General features: G+C 37.0%; 1 protein-coding gene across 3 annotated transcripts in view; it reads right to left on the bottom strand.

The window, feature by feature from the left end:
- Positions 1-15,271, bottom strand: part of TBC1D32 (TBC1 domain family member 32) — a 205,515-nt gene that overhangs the window by 149,937 nt on the left and 40,307 nt on the right. For all 3 annotated transcript variants that reach the window (XM_027551099.1, XM_027551101.1, XM_027551100.1), the window contains exons 12-15: positions 7,064-7,154; positions 3,327-3,467; positions 2,729-2,821; positions 1,637-1,779 (exon numbers count right to left, since the gene is read on the bottom strand). In XM_027551099.1, coding sequence (XP_027406900.1) covers positions 1,637-1,779; positions 2,729-2,821; positions 3,327-3,467; positions 7,064-7,154 — 468 coding nt within the window. The remainder of the gene's footprint in view (positions 1-1,636; positions 1,780-2,728; positions 2,822-3,326; positions 3,468-7,063; positions 7,155-15,271) is intronic.

Below are 15,271 nucleotides of genomic sequence, written 5' to 3'. Positions count from 1 at the left end.
GTTAAGAATCAATATGGGAAATAGATGGGGAAACAGTAGAAACACTGTCAGACTTTATTTTGGGGGGCTCCAAAATCACTGCAGATGGTGACTGCAGCCATGAAATTAAAAGCTTACTCCTTGGAAGGAAAGTTATGATCAACCTAGATAGCATATTGAAAAGCAGAGACATTACTTTGCCAACAAAGATCTGTCTACTCAAGGCTATGGTTTTTCCAGTAGTCATATATGGATGTGAAAGTTGGACTGTGAAGAAAGCTGAGCACCAAAGAATTGATGCTTTTGAACTGTGGTGTTGGAGACTTTTGACAGTCCCTTGGACAGCAAGGAGGTCCAACCAGTCCATCCTAAAGGAGATCAAGTCCCGGGTGTTCATTGGAAGGACTGATGCTAAAGCTGAAACTCCAATACTTTGGCCACCTCATGCAAAGATCTGACTCACTGGAAAAGACCCTGATGCTGGGAGGGATTGGGGGCAGGAGGAGGAGGGGACGACAGAGGATGAGATGGCTGGATGGCATCACCGACTCCATGCATGTGAGTTTGAGTAAACTCTGGGAGTCGGTGATGGACAGGGAGGCCTGGCATGCTGCAATTCGTGGGGTCGCAAAGAGTCGGACATGACTGAGCGACTGAACTGAACTGAACTGAAGAAGCAATAGCTATGGTTCAAAATCCAGGAGTACATTTCTTAGCTCTGGTATGTGGTTTACATTTTGAAATTTATGTTATGGTTATGTTTAGATTTCAAAATTTATGTTATGGCATTCTGTAATATTAAATTGTATATTATGATCTATTTATTTCTTCTCTGGTCATCCTGTTTTCCTGAGGCTGACGAAGATCAAAATATTTTCATTATGACCACTTACTTTCCCAGAATTCCACACTGTATACCACAGTCACATAAATGTTTAATGCTTTCTGAATGAGCAATAAATGATGAATATGTGAGTGGGTGAACAGTTGCCCATCCCACTGAGAGGTGGGCAAAGAGAGAAGAAATCAATGAAAACACTACAAAACACAGACACGGAAAATCAAAAACCTTTAGTCTATTGCTAAGGCTTTTAGTCATTTCCCAGAAATTTAGTCACAGGAGTGGAGAGATACATAACACAGACTGCACTAGTGGTAATGGTATCAACTCTTCCACCTACTAAATGTCTGACATTAAGCAGTTTCTTTCAGCCTCGGGTGTGATGGATACAGTATATAATGTAAGGTAATATACTGCACAAACTGCAGAGATATACATATGTTCAGAACTGGGATGCTTATAAGTTTATCTAAAACAATACTTGTTCTTCATATTTAAAAAAAGCTGACTCCAGGAAAATATTTCCAAAGGCTACACAGTTGTCATTAAAACAAACAACAAAGTACTCATATGACTTAAAAGATTTATAAAACAAATATCTTAATAGATAACTTCAGTTCTTGCCTGACCAGAAAAAAAGATTAAGATGTTATATGGACTTTTCCCTGACACTGTCATAACTAAAATCAACTAACTGTATGAAGTAAGATTTAAAATACATTTATATGGAAAATGGTATAATACTTCAAATGATCAAATTTAGAAGTCCCATTGAATATTCATTAATACCCAAGTAAGAGACTCTTTATTACCAACCTTAGTTCCTTTCATTAAGTTACGAATAGGCTGAAGAAGAGCCTCAATCACAGTGTTGTTATATAAGCATTCAATTGCACATTCTTTCTGATCACAGAGTATACACAGAACTTCAGTTGCCATACTTGCAGGAGAATAATCCTCTGATAAAGAAGAAGTATTTTTTGAAAATTTAATAAGACATTACTTACATCTTTTGTTTCTGTGCTAGCTATTGCTTGTTTCAAAAAGCTCATCAAGGTTAATTAAAGAGTTTAAAAATCATACAATTCAATGCTCAGAGGATGATTTATTACCAAATTATGACCTGAAACTTGAGAATATTTGCTTAATGTATCTTCAAGTTAATGAAAGCAAATGACATTATAAACACCAAAAGACATCATTAGATCATTTGCTGTTTGACATTAAAGCTCTGCTTGATAGTGAGGATGTGGTTTGAAGCAAATTCACAACTTCTCCCCTCCTGGCAAACACCTTTCTGATTGCATTCACTTTTCTCCTTTTTCTTAAAAAAAGAAGAAAGTATATTCAGGTGTCAAGCCTGGGAGTAAACTAGAATCATTAAAAAATATAAAACACAGCCAAAAAGAAAGCAGAGGAGAAACTGTAATGGAAACTAGCATATTTCTTGTGTTAGCATAAAACCAATGAAATAAACGAACATTTTTAAGACTTTTAAAAATATATATATATTCAGCAAGACACAGATATAAATAAATATAATATAGAGAACAGTCCCAAAATTAATGTGGTATTTTTAGTTTCATAAATTAACATTTGCAGACATTTGCCTCCTAATATACTAAACAAAACAGTGTTTTACATGAAGAAATTAGGGAACCAAAAGTTAGTAATGTAAGGTTTTCCTGGTAATATACAACATAAAAACACTAAAGTTCTTAATTTATACTCTAATATTCCATACTCCATAAATTCACTAAGCAAATACTTGACAGGACCAATGTAATTTATTATGAATAATGCTTTCTTAATGAAATCTCTTTACCAAATGAGGTCTGTGAAAACATCCAGAAAATAGAATATTTTTCCATGGTTTCTATTTCTCTATTTATAATAGAAGCAGATTACCTAAATGACCAGGTGATGTCATCTTTGGACAAGTTGGTGAATGATAGATAAGTTGGGTAAACAGAACCAGAAGATCTGTAAGGGATACCGAATCTTCAAAAAGGAAGAAAAAGAACATCATTTTCTAGCATATGTTTACAAGTTAGAAAATTTTAAACTAATCATCCATCCTCCTAATCTGAGTTTTCATAGAGACTATGGTACAATTAGGAAAAAAGGGTCTATAATACAAGATTATATCCAGAAGAATAAACTAGACATAGTTGCCTAAAGATCACAGCTAATTTTTAGCCGAATCAGAACAAGGACTGCTAGTTCTGAATCCAGACTTGAATCATCCAATATATCTAGGATTTTAAAAGGCAGAGAAAAAAAAATAAGGAAACATTAAAGACAGGGGAAATAGAATTATACAAGTAGGAAGAAGTACATACTGGGAGAAAAAAAAAAATAACAACACTTTACATAAGCCTGTCAGCAGACTGAAAGGTATCTTGCTCAGTATCCTAGGAGAGACCAAGCCAAATCTCTAAACTAAAAAATCATAGCACAAATTTTATCATACCTGAATATATTCATATCTCCTAATTGCACTTACCTTTTCTAGTCTTTAACTTTACAGGAAATAGCTTTCGGCCTTGTGTATAGATCAGTAATCTTCCCAAAAGGCTCAGTGAGTGAATGAAATAAATGTATTGTAATTCTTGTCCTGAGTAGTAGAAAGTTTTCTGCTTAATCCCTTAAAAGAAAAACAATTACATTTGTTTTAATGCTATTATATTTCATAGTACCTGTTTTTATTTCTCTCTGAACATTAAACAAGGTTGCAGTCTATAATGGAGACACTTGGTATAAATTTCTTTAAAAATCCCTTACTGTTTCCCAAGATACTTTAATACACTTAAATCTGAAGAAAAGCATTCATTATAAAATTTATCAAACCTCAGAAAAGTATAATAGGCATACAGTGACCATTCTAAAACAAATACCATAAGATTGTTAGTTATCTGTCATTATAAAGAGACTGAATTAAGGAAGGAAGGAACTCAATATAAAACATTATTACTGCATAATTCTACCAATTAAAGGCCAGTAGCACAATCATATTTGTAACCATGTTTGCAGATGAAATTAGAATTGCTAAAATAAAGGCACCTTCTAACATATATCATTTATTCACTCATTCATCCATACATTCGAGATCTACTGAGTACCTGTTTTATATAACACCTTGAACTATTTGCTGGTGTCAAAAACCAAGAAGAGTGAAACCAGGCTTCCAGTGGCAAACAGCCTGATTGAACAGAGCACGGGGAGGATAAGTAGGAGAAACAAATGGCTAGCGGATAGCAGCAACATATCAGGACTTAGCTGCGAAAGAGTATGGGCTTTATTATAGAGGCAACTGTGATGATACTAAAGGGTTTCAAGCAGAAAAGTAATCAAATATGCTTGTGCAAAACTGACTGATGGCAACATGGAAAGGTGAATGGAAGAAGGTCAAGGCTTAAAGTAACACTCATTAGGAAAATCACGAACAAAAGCATCCATTAGAAAAAGAATGGAGAAGATGAGACAAAAAATAAATGTTGAAGGAAATAAAATCAATGTGCCTTAGCTAGAATTACATGCATACCATGAAAAGATTTTAAAAAATTCTCAAGTTTCTGAGTACATAGTAAATTCTTCTTCTATTTAATTCTGAAGAAAAAATGTTTAGAAAGATAATAATGATTTCAGTCCTTGATATTTTAATATTGACGTTCCCAAGGATCTTCCAAATAGAATACTAAGTATGAGTGCATTGGTCTGGGACTCAGGAAAGGAATACAGACTTAAACATTTAAGGGTGATCATTTATATATAAAAATATGTAATACTTGAAACCATGAGAGTGAACAGGCTCCCTCAAGAGACAACAGATAGACTAAGCTGAAAAAAAAAAAAGCAAAGAGCAAAACTTTTTTAAGTACAGACATAAAAAGAACCTTTCAAGTGACTAAGAAAAACATGTTAGATGAGAATGAAGAAATCTAAGAAAGAATGGTATCAGGAAGATGAAGGAAAGAGTCAAGAGAGGCAAATGCTGTGAAATGAGGGCAAGAAAGAAGAGAAAGTTAATGGGAAGACCAAGGAGCAGCAGAAATAAAAGTATCATTTCCATGGTTGAGAAGTGAATAGGAGATAAAGAGATGGGGCCTGGGTATATATTCAATAGTTAGAAGGCCTTTACTCTTAAGGAAAGCAAAGAGAAGTAAGGTACATATGAAATTGCTCAGTTTTTTATATGAAAAATATGAGCAGGTTTAGAGAATGCAAGGAAAGGTACCAACAGAAAGGAAGACAACAAATGAAGCAATGGTTCTTAAAAAAAAAAACAAAAAACACCAGATAGGAACAGAATCAAGAGCAGACAAGTAGTTCAATCTAGAACAGAAGGATTACCTCTTCATTCTAACTGGGAGAAAAGGAACATTGATAAGGGCACATAAATATGCATCTGCATGCATAAATGCAGAGGTGACCTAGAGTAGAAGAACTGTAGGCAGGAAACTCTGAAAGAGAAGAAGGCAAAAATTTTGAAAGAAATGTTGAAAGACTGCAATGAAGCACCCTGAAGTCTTCACTAGACAGGGAAAAAACCAAGGTAGTGAAGGGCTGGGAGATGGGTAGGGAAAAAAAGCTAGATACAACATTTTAATATTAATTAGAAAAATTTATGAATTTACAGATTATATACACACACACACACACAGGCTTCACTGGCAGCTCAGACATTAAAGAATATGCCTGCACCCTCCACCCTTCTCCCTCCCCATACCATCCCTCTGGGTCGTCCCAGTGCACAAGCCCCAAGCATCCAGTATTGTGCATCAAACCTGGACTGGCAACTCGTTTCATACATGATATTATACATGTTTCAATGCCATTATCCCAAATCTTCCCACCCTCTCCCTCTCCAACAGAGTCCATAAGACTGATCTATACATCAGTGTCTCTTTTGCTGTCTCATACCAGGAGACCTGGGTTTGATCCCTGGGTTGGTAATACCTCCTGGAGAAGGGAATGGCTACCCACTCCAGTATTCTTGCCTGGAGAATTCCATGGACAGAGGAGCCTGGTGCAATGGCACCCCACTCCAGTACTCTTGCCTGGAAAATCCCATGGACGGAGGAGCCTGGTAGGCTGCAGTCCATGGGGTCGCTAGGAGTTGCACACGACTGAGCAGCTTCACTTTCACTTTTCACTTTCATGCATTGGAGGAGGAAATGGCAACCCACTCCAGTGTTCTTGCCTGGAGAATCCCAGGGGGGGAGCCTGGTGGGCTGCCATCTCTGGGGTCGCACAGAGTCGGACACGACTAAAGTGACTTAGCAGCAGCAGGAGCCTGGTGGGCTACAGTCCATGCGGTCGCAAAGAGTCAGACATGACCTAGTGACTAACACTTTTACTCTCATATGCATATAAACTTATTTATCTTTGTCTTCTCTCAAAGTTCTGGCTTCTTTCTGTACTTTCTCCTTCACTACAAAACACTTATATTTTGAAACCTGTTAATAATTGGTCTTTGGTCATTTTTCTTGAGTAAAGAATTTATTCAGGGATAAATAAAATTATAAGATATCTTCATATTCTCAAAGAACTTAATATTTCCCTAAAGAAGTGACGTAGAATGATAAGATATCAAATTCACATACAAAGCTGTATGAAGTCAGCAAGAATAATAAAAATTCACCTAAGGCAAAGGTGCCTTCTTGAAAAACTCAAAGTTTACTCTTTCACAATAAGATTTGTATCAGTGTAGGGATTATGGATAGTGGCAGCAGGAGTAGGAATAACCAAAGTGTAGGCACTGGTATGCCTTCTAAGAGAAGTTTCACTTCTATCAATAACTAGATATGAGATTAGATAGATATATAAGGGCCAGACTATGAAACATTTAGAATATTTTAGTTCAGACTGAGGATAAGCAGAGAAGAATCATAAAATGGGGCAAAGTGTTCAATAATAAAACAGTATTCCATAGAAATTTTCCTCCCACTAAAATGCACCTGATACACTTTCATTCTTTCTTCCTCTAGTGTACTACTGCAGTGTAACTCACGAAGACATACACCGTGTTATGAGCTGAAAAACTGCAGACTGTATGAATCGCTATAACTTCAAATGTAGATCTGCTACAAAAGGTCATATTATGCTGTATCTTAAATCTGTGGAAAGTATCTTGTATTAGCAAAAGCAATCTAATTTATTATGATATTAAAAAATAAATTACAAAGCTATTTATTAATAAAATTTACCATTTTTTTAAATGTAACAAAATATAATACTTACCACAAGACTTTGAATGTCCCAAAACTTCATCACCTTTCATGGTTTCACACAACTCAAAGTACTGAACACACTGCTGAACTGCTGTAGTTATCTAATAAAATAACAGCTTATTAATCCTAAAATTTTAAGCACACAAGTCCATGTATTAAAGAAGTTAGTCAAGGCTGTAAAATATGTTGGGAAAATATCTAAGAAAAATATTCAGAAAATTTAGAATAGCACCTTTCCACTGAAGCTCAGTCTCTGCAGTTACATTTTAACTACGGCTTCATTCCAGGAAACATGGAAAATATTTGTAGACCAGTAAATATACTATTGTTATAATGTTAGTATTAAGACAAAAATACAAATGTATTTTAGATTTTATAGTGAAAGATGAAAAAATTCTGGTCATGACTTTAAAAATTCTCTTGTCAATATCCCCAATTTCCTTGCCTTAAGAGTCTTTTCTTCCTACTTAGCCAGTAAAACGTGACCTATATCTAGCTTTCATTTCCATCTTAGATACCAGAATTGCTAAAAGCTGATAAAGAAAATTCTCAATACAAAGAACAGTCATAAAAAAAATGATCTCCAATTTCTGTACCCAGCGATTCTCTGATAGTCTTGATTCTACCTCCTTTTCCCACTCTCCTCAAGCAAAGATTTCAAATCTTTTTCCTTTCCTCTATACCTACATACTTCCTGTAGATACCGTCTCATTCTGCTCTCAAACAGAGGTCACCAGTGAGTTAAGGAGCAATAATTGCTAGATGTAGTAATAAAGAGGGTTTTGTTGATCTTCAAAAGATCAATTTCAAGGGAGCTTGGGGAATAGAACTAACTATAAGGAAAGGGAATAGGAACTGAAAAATTAAAGGCAGATAGTATAATTTTCATTTTCAAGAAGGTTGGCCATGAAAGAAAAAAAGGGTCAAACATAGGGGTGAGGTCTTAGGTCAAGAATGAATTCTTCAGGTTGAAAGGATATGGTCTTGCTTAAGTAGAAAGGAAGTTAAGAGTATATAGAAGAGAAAGGATAATTGATAGAATAGTGTCTAAGAGCAGGAGCAGCTAGGACCTAAGGGAAAGGAAAGGTTAAGCTTCAGATGGGAAAATGAAGGCAGCTGTGTGGACAGAGATGAGTTCATAATGATGGAATCAAGGAATTGATAGATTTCCTAGTCTCATTCATTCTTATGGCCTTATTTCATGTAGAAGAATTAGCATGGCAGAATTACCATCATTAAGAATGGCCCGCCTACAAGACTGGACCTTGACCATCATCTGGAAACTTGGATTTCAGGACTTTTCCTACCATTCTAAAAACGGTACCTCAACAAACAACGTGGTTTTTATGCTGAACGTCTGTGTTCCTTCTGGGTGTGTGGAATCCCTGGTATGTAGTAGGCAGAAGGTGCGAACACGATTAATCCCTGACTTGAAAATGGGCACTAAATCTCTAATAAATTTCTCTGGTAGACAACATGTCACATGAGCTGTCATAATTTGACACTGGAGAAATTAAGATGAGTCCTGTGTGACTCTGCTGGGAAAAAAGACTCTTAGAAGTTCATGCCTGGTATCTTCTCCAGTGTGCCTTATCCTTAAACCAGTTCTGTTTTGCATCTTTTTTTTTGGTAAGAAACCATAGCTGGGAGTACAACTACATGCTGAGTGCTAGAATTTCTCCCAGCAAATCATCAAATCTAGGGATAGGCTTTGGGAACCCCCTTCCATATCTATGTCTAAATCAACCTTTAGGATCTAGATTAATCAAATGAAATCTTCCCACCAGGAAATCTGGATCTCAAACTTGAAACGACCAAATCTACCAAATCTAAAGTCATAATCTTTTCCAAAATCCTGTTTTCTTCCTATTGTGTTACTTGTATCAGTGAATGACAAATATTCAAATGAGTAAGTCCTGACCCAAAATATGAGTCACTAAGTCATGTCTGACTCTTTGTGACCCCCATAGACTGTAGCTCACCAGGCTCCTCTATCCAGAGAATTCTCCAGGCAAGAATACTGGAGAGGGTAGCCATTTCCTTCTCCAGGGGAACTTCTTGACCCATGGATCGAACCTGAGTCTCCTGCTTGCAGGTGGATTCTTTACCACTGAGCCACCAGGGAAACTCAAGTCCTTACCAAACCCCATTCAAAAAGTCAAGTCCTCTAAAACTTATATTCAAAATATAGTACTCCTAAGTCCATCCATTTATCCCAATTCACTGTCATAGCCTTAATTCATGTTTCTACCATCTTTTCCCTCTTAGGAGAGATGTATTGAAGTAAAAACTATCTCCACCTACATCTTCAGCCCATTTTCCAAATTTTCCAAAGCCCTAATATAATGTTACTTCAGTACATGAAAATCTATCAGTGTATTACTAAATCTCCAGAATAAAGGTCAATCACCTAAATTTGGCAATAAGAACTTTCTAATGACCTAACATTAGTTTTATTCCTATTACCCTCCAGATGACCCTCTCCCAAGACACACACACATACACAGAGAAATACATCTACCTGTGTAAAAAGTCAGTCACCAAAAGCCAATTCAACAGTTATCTGACTAGTCAAATAACCAATTCATTAAAAGCAAATCCACCAAAATCTCATCTATCAGTACACATCAATTAATTCTGAAACACATTCAAAGCTGAAATGTACAACAAAATCATTTTTATCTGCAAAAAGGAAAAGGCTGAAGATTCCCTTCAAGTAGGTCTTATTTATTCTTCATGAAATTATGAGACCTTATCCTGCCTCATACATGATGAAACAAGCTAAGGTCAACTGACACAGACCCAATCTAAAGTACCTAAAATTTTTTCAAAAAACATCATCCACTTAATACTAGTTTTAAGGGAACTGGTTTTCGGGAAATTTCTCTAATACTAACTCACACATCTCTTAGCAATCTATGTTCAGCCATATTAAGTACGCGCAGTTTCCAAGTGTACTATGTATTTTCCAATCCCTAAAACCTTTAAAACATGCTATTCCATGGCCCTGAAATATTTTCCCACCACTACACTAACCATCTTCCCTCCTTTCCGGAATAACACCTATTCATTAATTTTAAAAATTCCCCACAATCCTTGGAAATGAGTGATTGTTCTATGGATAAAAGCCAGAACAACCATACTTTTATATAACCATGGTTAACAGGTATCTAGAACAAATTTAAAATCTTGTAAATCATTGTATGTCAACAGATCTCAATGAACTTAACTTCTGAAAACCAACCAATCAGTAGCCCCTTTCTTCTAAAAGTCAGCCAACAACAGACACGCTCTGGGAAATTTACTGTTGGCTTGAACTCAGTTATCACCTCTAAAAGCCCATCAGACCAGTTCCAAGTTTTCCCCCAAATCCTGTATTAACATCTGCCTTGCCTAATTAAGTAAGCAACAAATACAGTTTGATGCATTGTTTCAGATACTGAACAGTGCTCTTAAACTTCAACATTTCTGGAGCTTCCATGGAGATTACCTTGAGGACTCTCAATTGGCATCATTTCCATGGGGTCGTCAAAGAAAAGCGTCTACTGGGGCCATAAATCCCAAGCTTTGATAATCCTTCAGATTTGCCACCACTCGGGTCTGTGTCAACGATGATCTAAGATTCATCTTGCTTTATTGAGTTCTCATTGCTAGATTTTATTATCCTTGGATTTATTATGAAACAGCTCTTTGTACAAAGAAGCCTTTTGTTTTGGAGGAGCACCACTGGGTCATTAGTTCTATTATTGTTCTATTATTAACATGCCTATTCTTTTGTGCTCATTTTGCTTTTGTTGTTATTTGCACAGACTCTGAACTCCTGTTTTGTTTTGGGTTAGCTTGCATCTACTGAATATATAAAAGAATGCTCAGAAGAAGGCATAGTCCAAGAAGTCTCTAATCCAGTCAATTCAATCCAAACCAGCCCTGAGATGAGTGGCTACCAGCAATAAACTCATTTAAAGGAAACTGGTCATATTGCCTTGGGACGTCTACAAAAATTTCATGGCTACACTCCCTGACTTGTCAATTCTTGAAAAAAAGGGAATCAATGATTATTCTGTCACCAATCACACAGCCCCTCCCTCACTTCTGCATAGTCAGAACCTGAAACACCATTCATAAGCACACACTTTTGCCCAAAAGTATAGTGATTTGTTTCATGTTTATCAGGAATTTGTCTAGGATGCAGCCTCCACTTGATAGAAATACTTCTGAGAGGAAATTATATTAAAATCCTAATTCTTCAAAAACTGCCATTACGGGGAAATTTTGATATGACAAACATAGTTAAAACAGGCTCTAAAGAATTAGAAGACAAATGAACAAACAGCTTCTCTGTGAACTCAAAGCACTATCTCCAAATAATCTCTCTCAGATACTCTTTAGCTCACTTCCACTCAAATCTTCAAAAACTCATTCTTCCTTGCACTCATTTCTACTCATCTTTATTTTCACTACCCACTTAAACTTACTTCTGTTCCTTCTACCTCTTTCCCTCACTTCTTACATGTTTTATCTTTGGTTTGAGAAGAGTAACAATCACTGAAAAAGGCACATCTCAGAAGACGAACAACTGCAAGACATAATATGCCCTTTAAATTGCAGGAGCAGAAACCAAATATATAGTAGGTAAATTTAAATACTAAAGAGTCAAGTTGAGGGTTTAAAAAATGAGTATTCTAAACTTTCAGTTCAGTTCAGTCGCTCGGTCATGTCCCACTCTTTGCAATCCCATGGATTGCAGCACACCAGGTCTCCCTGTCCGTCACCAACTCCCAGAGTTCACTCAAACTCATGTCCATTGAGTCGGTGATGCCATCCAGCCATCTCATCCTCTGTTGTCCCTTTCTCCTCCTGCCTTCAATGTTTCCAACATCAGTGTCTTTTCTAATGAATCAGTTCTTCACATCAAGTGGCCAAAGTACTGGAGTTTCAGCCGCAGCATCAGTTCTTCCAATGAACATTCAGGACTGATTTCCTTTAGGATGGACTGCTTGGATCTCCTTGCAGTGCAAGGGACTCTCAAGAGTCTTCTCTAACACCACAGTTCAAAAGCATCAATTCTTCGGCGCTCAGCCTTCTTCACGGTCCAACTCTCACAACCATACATGACCAATGGAAAAACCATAGCCTTGATTAGATGGACCTTTGTTGGCAAAGTAATGTCTCTGCTTTTTAATATGCTGTCTAGGTTGGTCATAACTTTTCTTCCAAGGAGCAAGCATCTTTTAATTTCATGGCTGCAGTCACCATCTACAGTGATCTTGGAGCCCCAAAAAATAAAGTCTGCTACTGTTACCACTGTTTTTCCCCATCTATTTCCCATGAAGTGATGGGACCAGATGCCATGATCTTAGTTTTCTGAATGTTGAGCTTTAAGCCAACTTTTTCACTTTCCTGTTTCACTTTCATCAAGAGGCCCTTTAGTTCTTCTTCACTTTTTGCCATAAGGGTGGTGTCATCTCATATCTGAGGTTATTGATCTTTCTCCCAGCAGTCTTCATTCCAGCTTATGCTTCACCCACCTCAGCGTGTCTCATGATATATTCTGCATAAGTTAAATGAGCAGGGTGACAATATACAGCCTTGACATACTCCTTTCCCGATTTGGAACCAGTCCATTGTTCCATGTCGAGTTCTAACTGTTGCTTCCTGACCTGCAAACAGGTTTCTCAAGAGGCAGGTCAGGCGGTCTGGTATTCCCCTCTCTTTCAGAATTTTCCAGAGTTTATTGTGATCCACACAGTCAAAGGCTTTGGCGTAGTTGATAAAGCAGAAATTCTAAACCTTACGAAAGATATATTTGCTGTAAAATTCAGGATTTTATTTCATACTTATTCTCCTGCAGTAGGAAATATGTACTAGCCAGTTCACTTAACTATTAATCCCTAAGATTGGGGCAGGGTGGGTGGGGGCACAGAGGAGGAGTGGAGTGGTGGTGGTATGAAAACAGGAAGGCAGAAAAAACCAGACAAAATTTTGAATAACCTAGCTGTCAATATTTTTTTTAGCAACCTGAAGAGGGCAAGGAAAATAGGAAATGTACTACATAAGGCCATCTCAGAAGCCATTCTCTTAAGGGTAAACTGGACAAAAGATTCCAATTGTTAAAAGATTAAATATCTGTGCTGATAGCCAAAATGCTTTTCAGCTAGTTCATAAAAACAAAGTTCTTAACTTCCTCAGATATGGCATGAATGATTTGTCGCCCAGTGCTACCTATTGAATCTTCCCCTATGGCTCAGCCATAGAGAATCCACCTGCAATGCAGGAGACACAGGCGATGCATGTTCAACCCCTGGTGGGGAAGATCCCCTGGAGGAGGGCACAGCAACCTACTCCAGTATTCTTGCCAGGAGAATCCCATGGACAGAGGAGACTGGCGGGCTACAGTCCATAGTGTCGCAAAGAGTCAGAAACTACAGAAGTGACTGAGCATGCAGGCACATTATCTATTGAAAATGTCACACATTTCACAAACAAACTGCACAGAGTAGCTACTAACACATATTAGTTTAAAATTTAATTAAAATATCAAAAATTTAGTCTCTTAGTTTCCCTAATCACATTAAGTTTTCAGTGGATATATATAGCTAATAGCTGCCTCCCTGGACAATGCCACTGTTTCACTGTTGTACAAAATATCATCAGACAGCACCTATAAGAAGCTAGAGGCCATGCTTTAGCAGATACTCATATCACGCTGCTATGCCTGAAGTCCTTTCACAAGGATCTCTTATAAAACAAAAGACAAATCCATGAGTGATTCAAATTTCTCCACTACTACTGCTGTTTAGTCTCTTAAGCTGTGTCCAGCTCTTTGCATCCCCATGGACTGTAGTCCACCAGGATCCTCTGTCCATGGTATTCCCCAGGCAAGAATGCTGGGGCGAGTTGCCATTTCCTTCTCCAGGGGATCTTCCCAACCCAGGGATCTAGCTTGTGTCTCCTTCATTGGCAGGTGGATTCTTTACCACTGAGACACCTGGGAAACGTGTGTGTGTGTGTGTGTGTGTGTGTGTGTGTGTACACACATGTACATACACCCATAAATACAACCATAAAAAAAAAATCTTTTAGTATTTTGGTAAATTTAGGAAAACTTTAAGAGAAAATTAGATTTAGGATGAAATCTCATGCAAGATGCAAGTTTGGCTCATTATGTATGTGAGATAAAATATCTGAACATGTTGGTAGAATATTGAAGCTGGTAATATTTGTGGGCTAAGAACTGACTATAGTACAATTCACTTTTCAAATAAGGAACATATTTTAAGAGTTAACCTAAAAGAAACATTTGAAATACTTCCACCAAGGCCTTTCTGACAGCAAGAGTGAGATATCTGTATGTCAAATCATGCAAGGAAAAAATTCATTCCTGTTTTTTCTTCTTTCTCTATTCTAGCAAGATCACTTTATGCTCACGTGGCAGCAACAAATTTCCATTAAAAATGGGAATGAGAGAGAAATACAGAAAGACTTTCAGTTTCTCTAAGGATTTTTAAATACCTATTACCTCTGCAAATAAATTCCCATTCTAATAGTCAATATCTCCATCTTCTCCTTTCTGAATCCCAATTCTTTTAATTCTCAAACAGAAAACAATTATTGTTCTCCTTTCTTCAATTTATGTCCTATTACAGTATTCTTAAAATTCACAATCCTAGGAATCTTTCTCTTCACTTCTCTTCTCAAGATTTTACTTAAGTCCATAAACCATATTTATTATCTGAAAGTCATATAATCTTAATTTCATAATTTTCATATTTGTCAATTATTTGCTAGACTTGCTGAATTCATTCCTTTCAGTGCTCTAACACGTTGTTCTACCAATAGCAATAAAAGCTGAGAATTTTACTAATATATTTTACAGTATTAGTTTGAATTTACCCACTCCAGAGTTCTTGCCTGGAGAATCCCAGGGACGGGGGAGCCCGGTGGGCTGCCGTCTCTGGGGTCGCATAGAGTCGGACACGACTGAAGCGACTTAGCAGCAGCAGCAGTTTGTATTTAGTACAACTTGAATCAATATGTGTGAATACAAAAGCACTTACCATTCTGAGTTTTTTAATGCAACTTTCAGTCAAAAGCACGGGTAAATTTCGTAGAATGAAATTGGGGGGGGAACGCTACAAACACCTGCTCTGAATTAAACCATATGATAATACTTAATGGCTTATCCCAAAGTAGCTTGTTAGCAGCTCAATTTATTAAT

This window comes from Bos indicus x Bos taurus, chromosome 9 (genome assembly GCF_003369695.1).
Source record: "Bos indicus x Bos taurus breed Angus x Brahman F1 hybrid chromosome 9, Bos_hybrid_MaternalHap_v2.0, whole genome shotgun sequence".
In the NCBI taxonomy this organism is placed as follows: domain Eukaryota; kingdom Metazoa; phylum Chordata; class Mammalia; order Artiodactyla; family Bovidae; genus Bos; species Bos indicus x Bos taurus.
The sequence above is the reverse complement of the archived record's forward strand: the minus strand, read 5'-3'. Positions and strand labels throughout refer to the sequence as shown.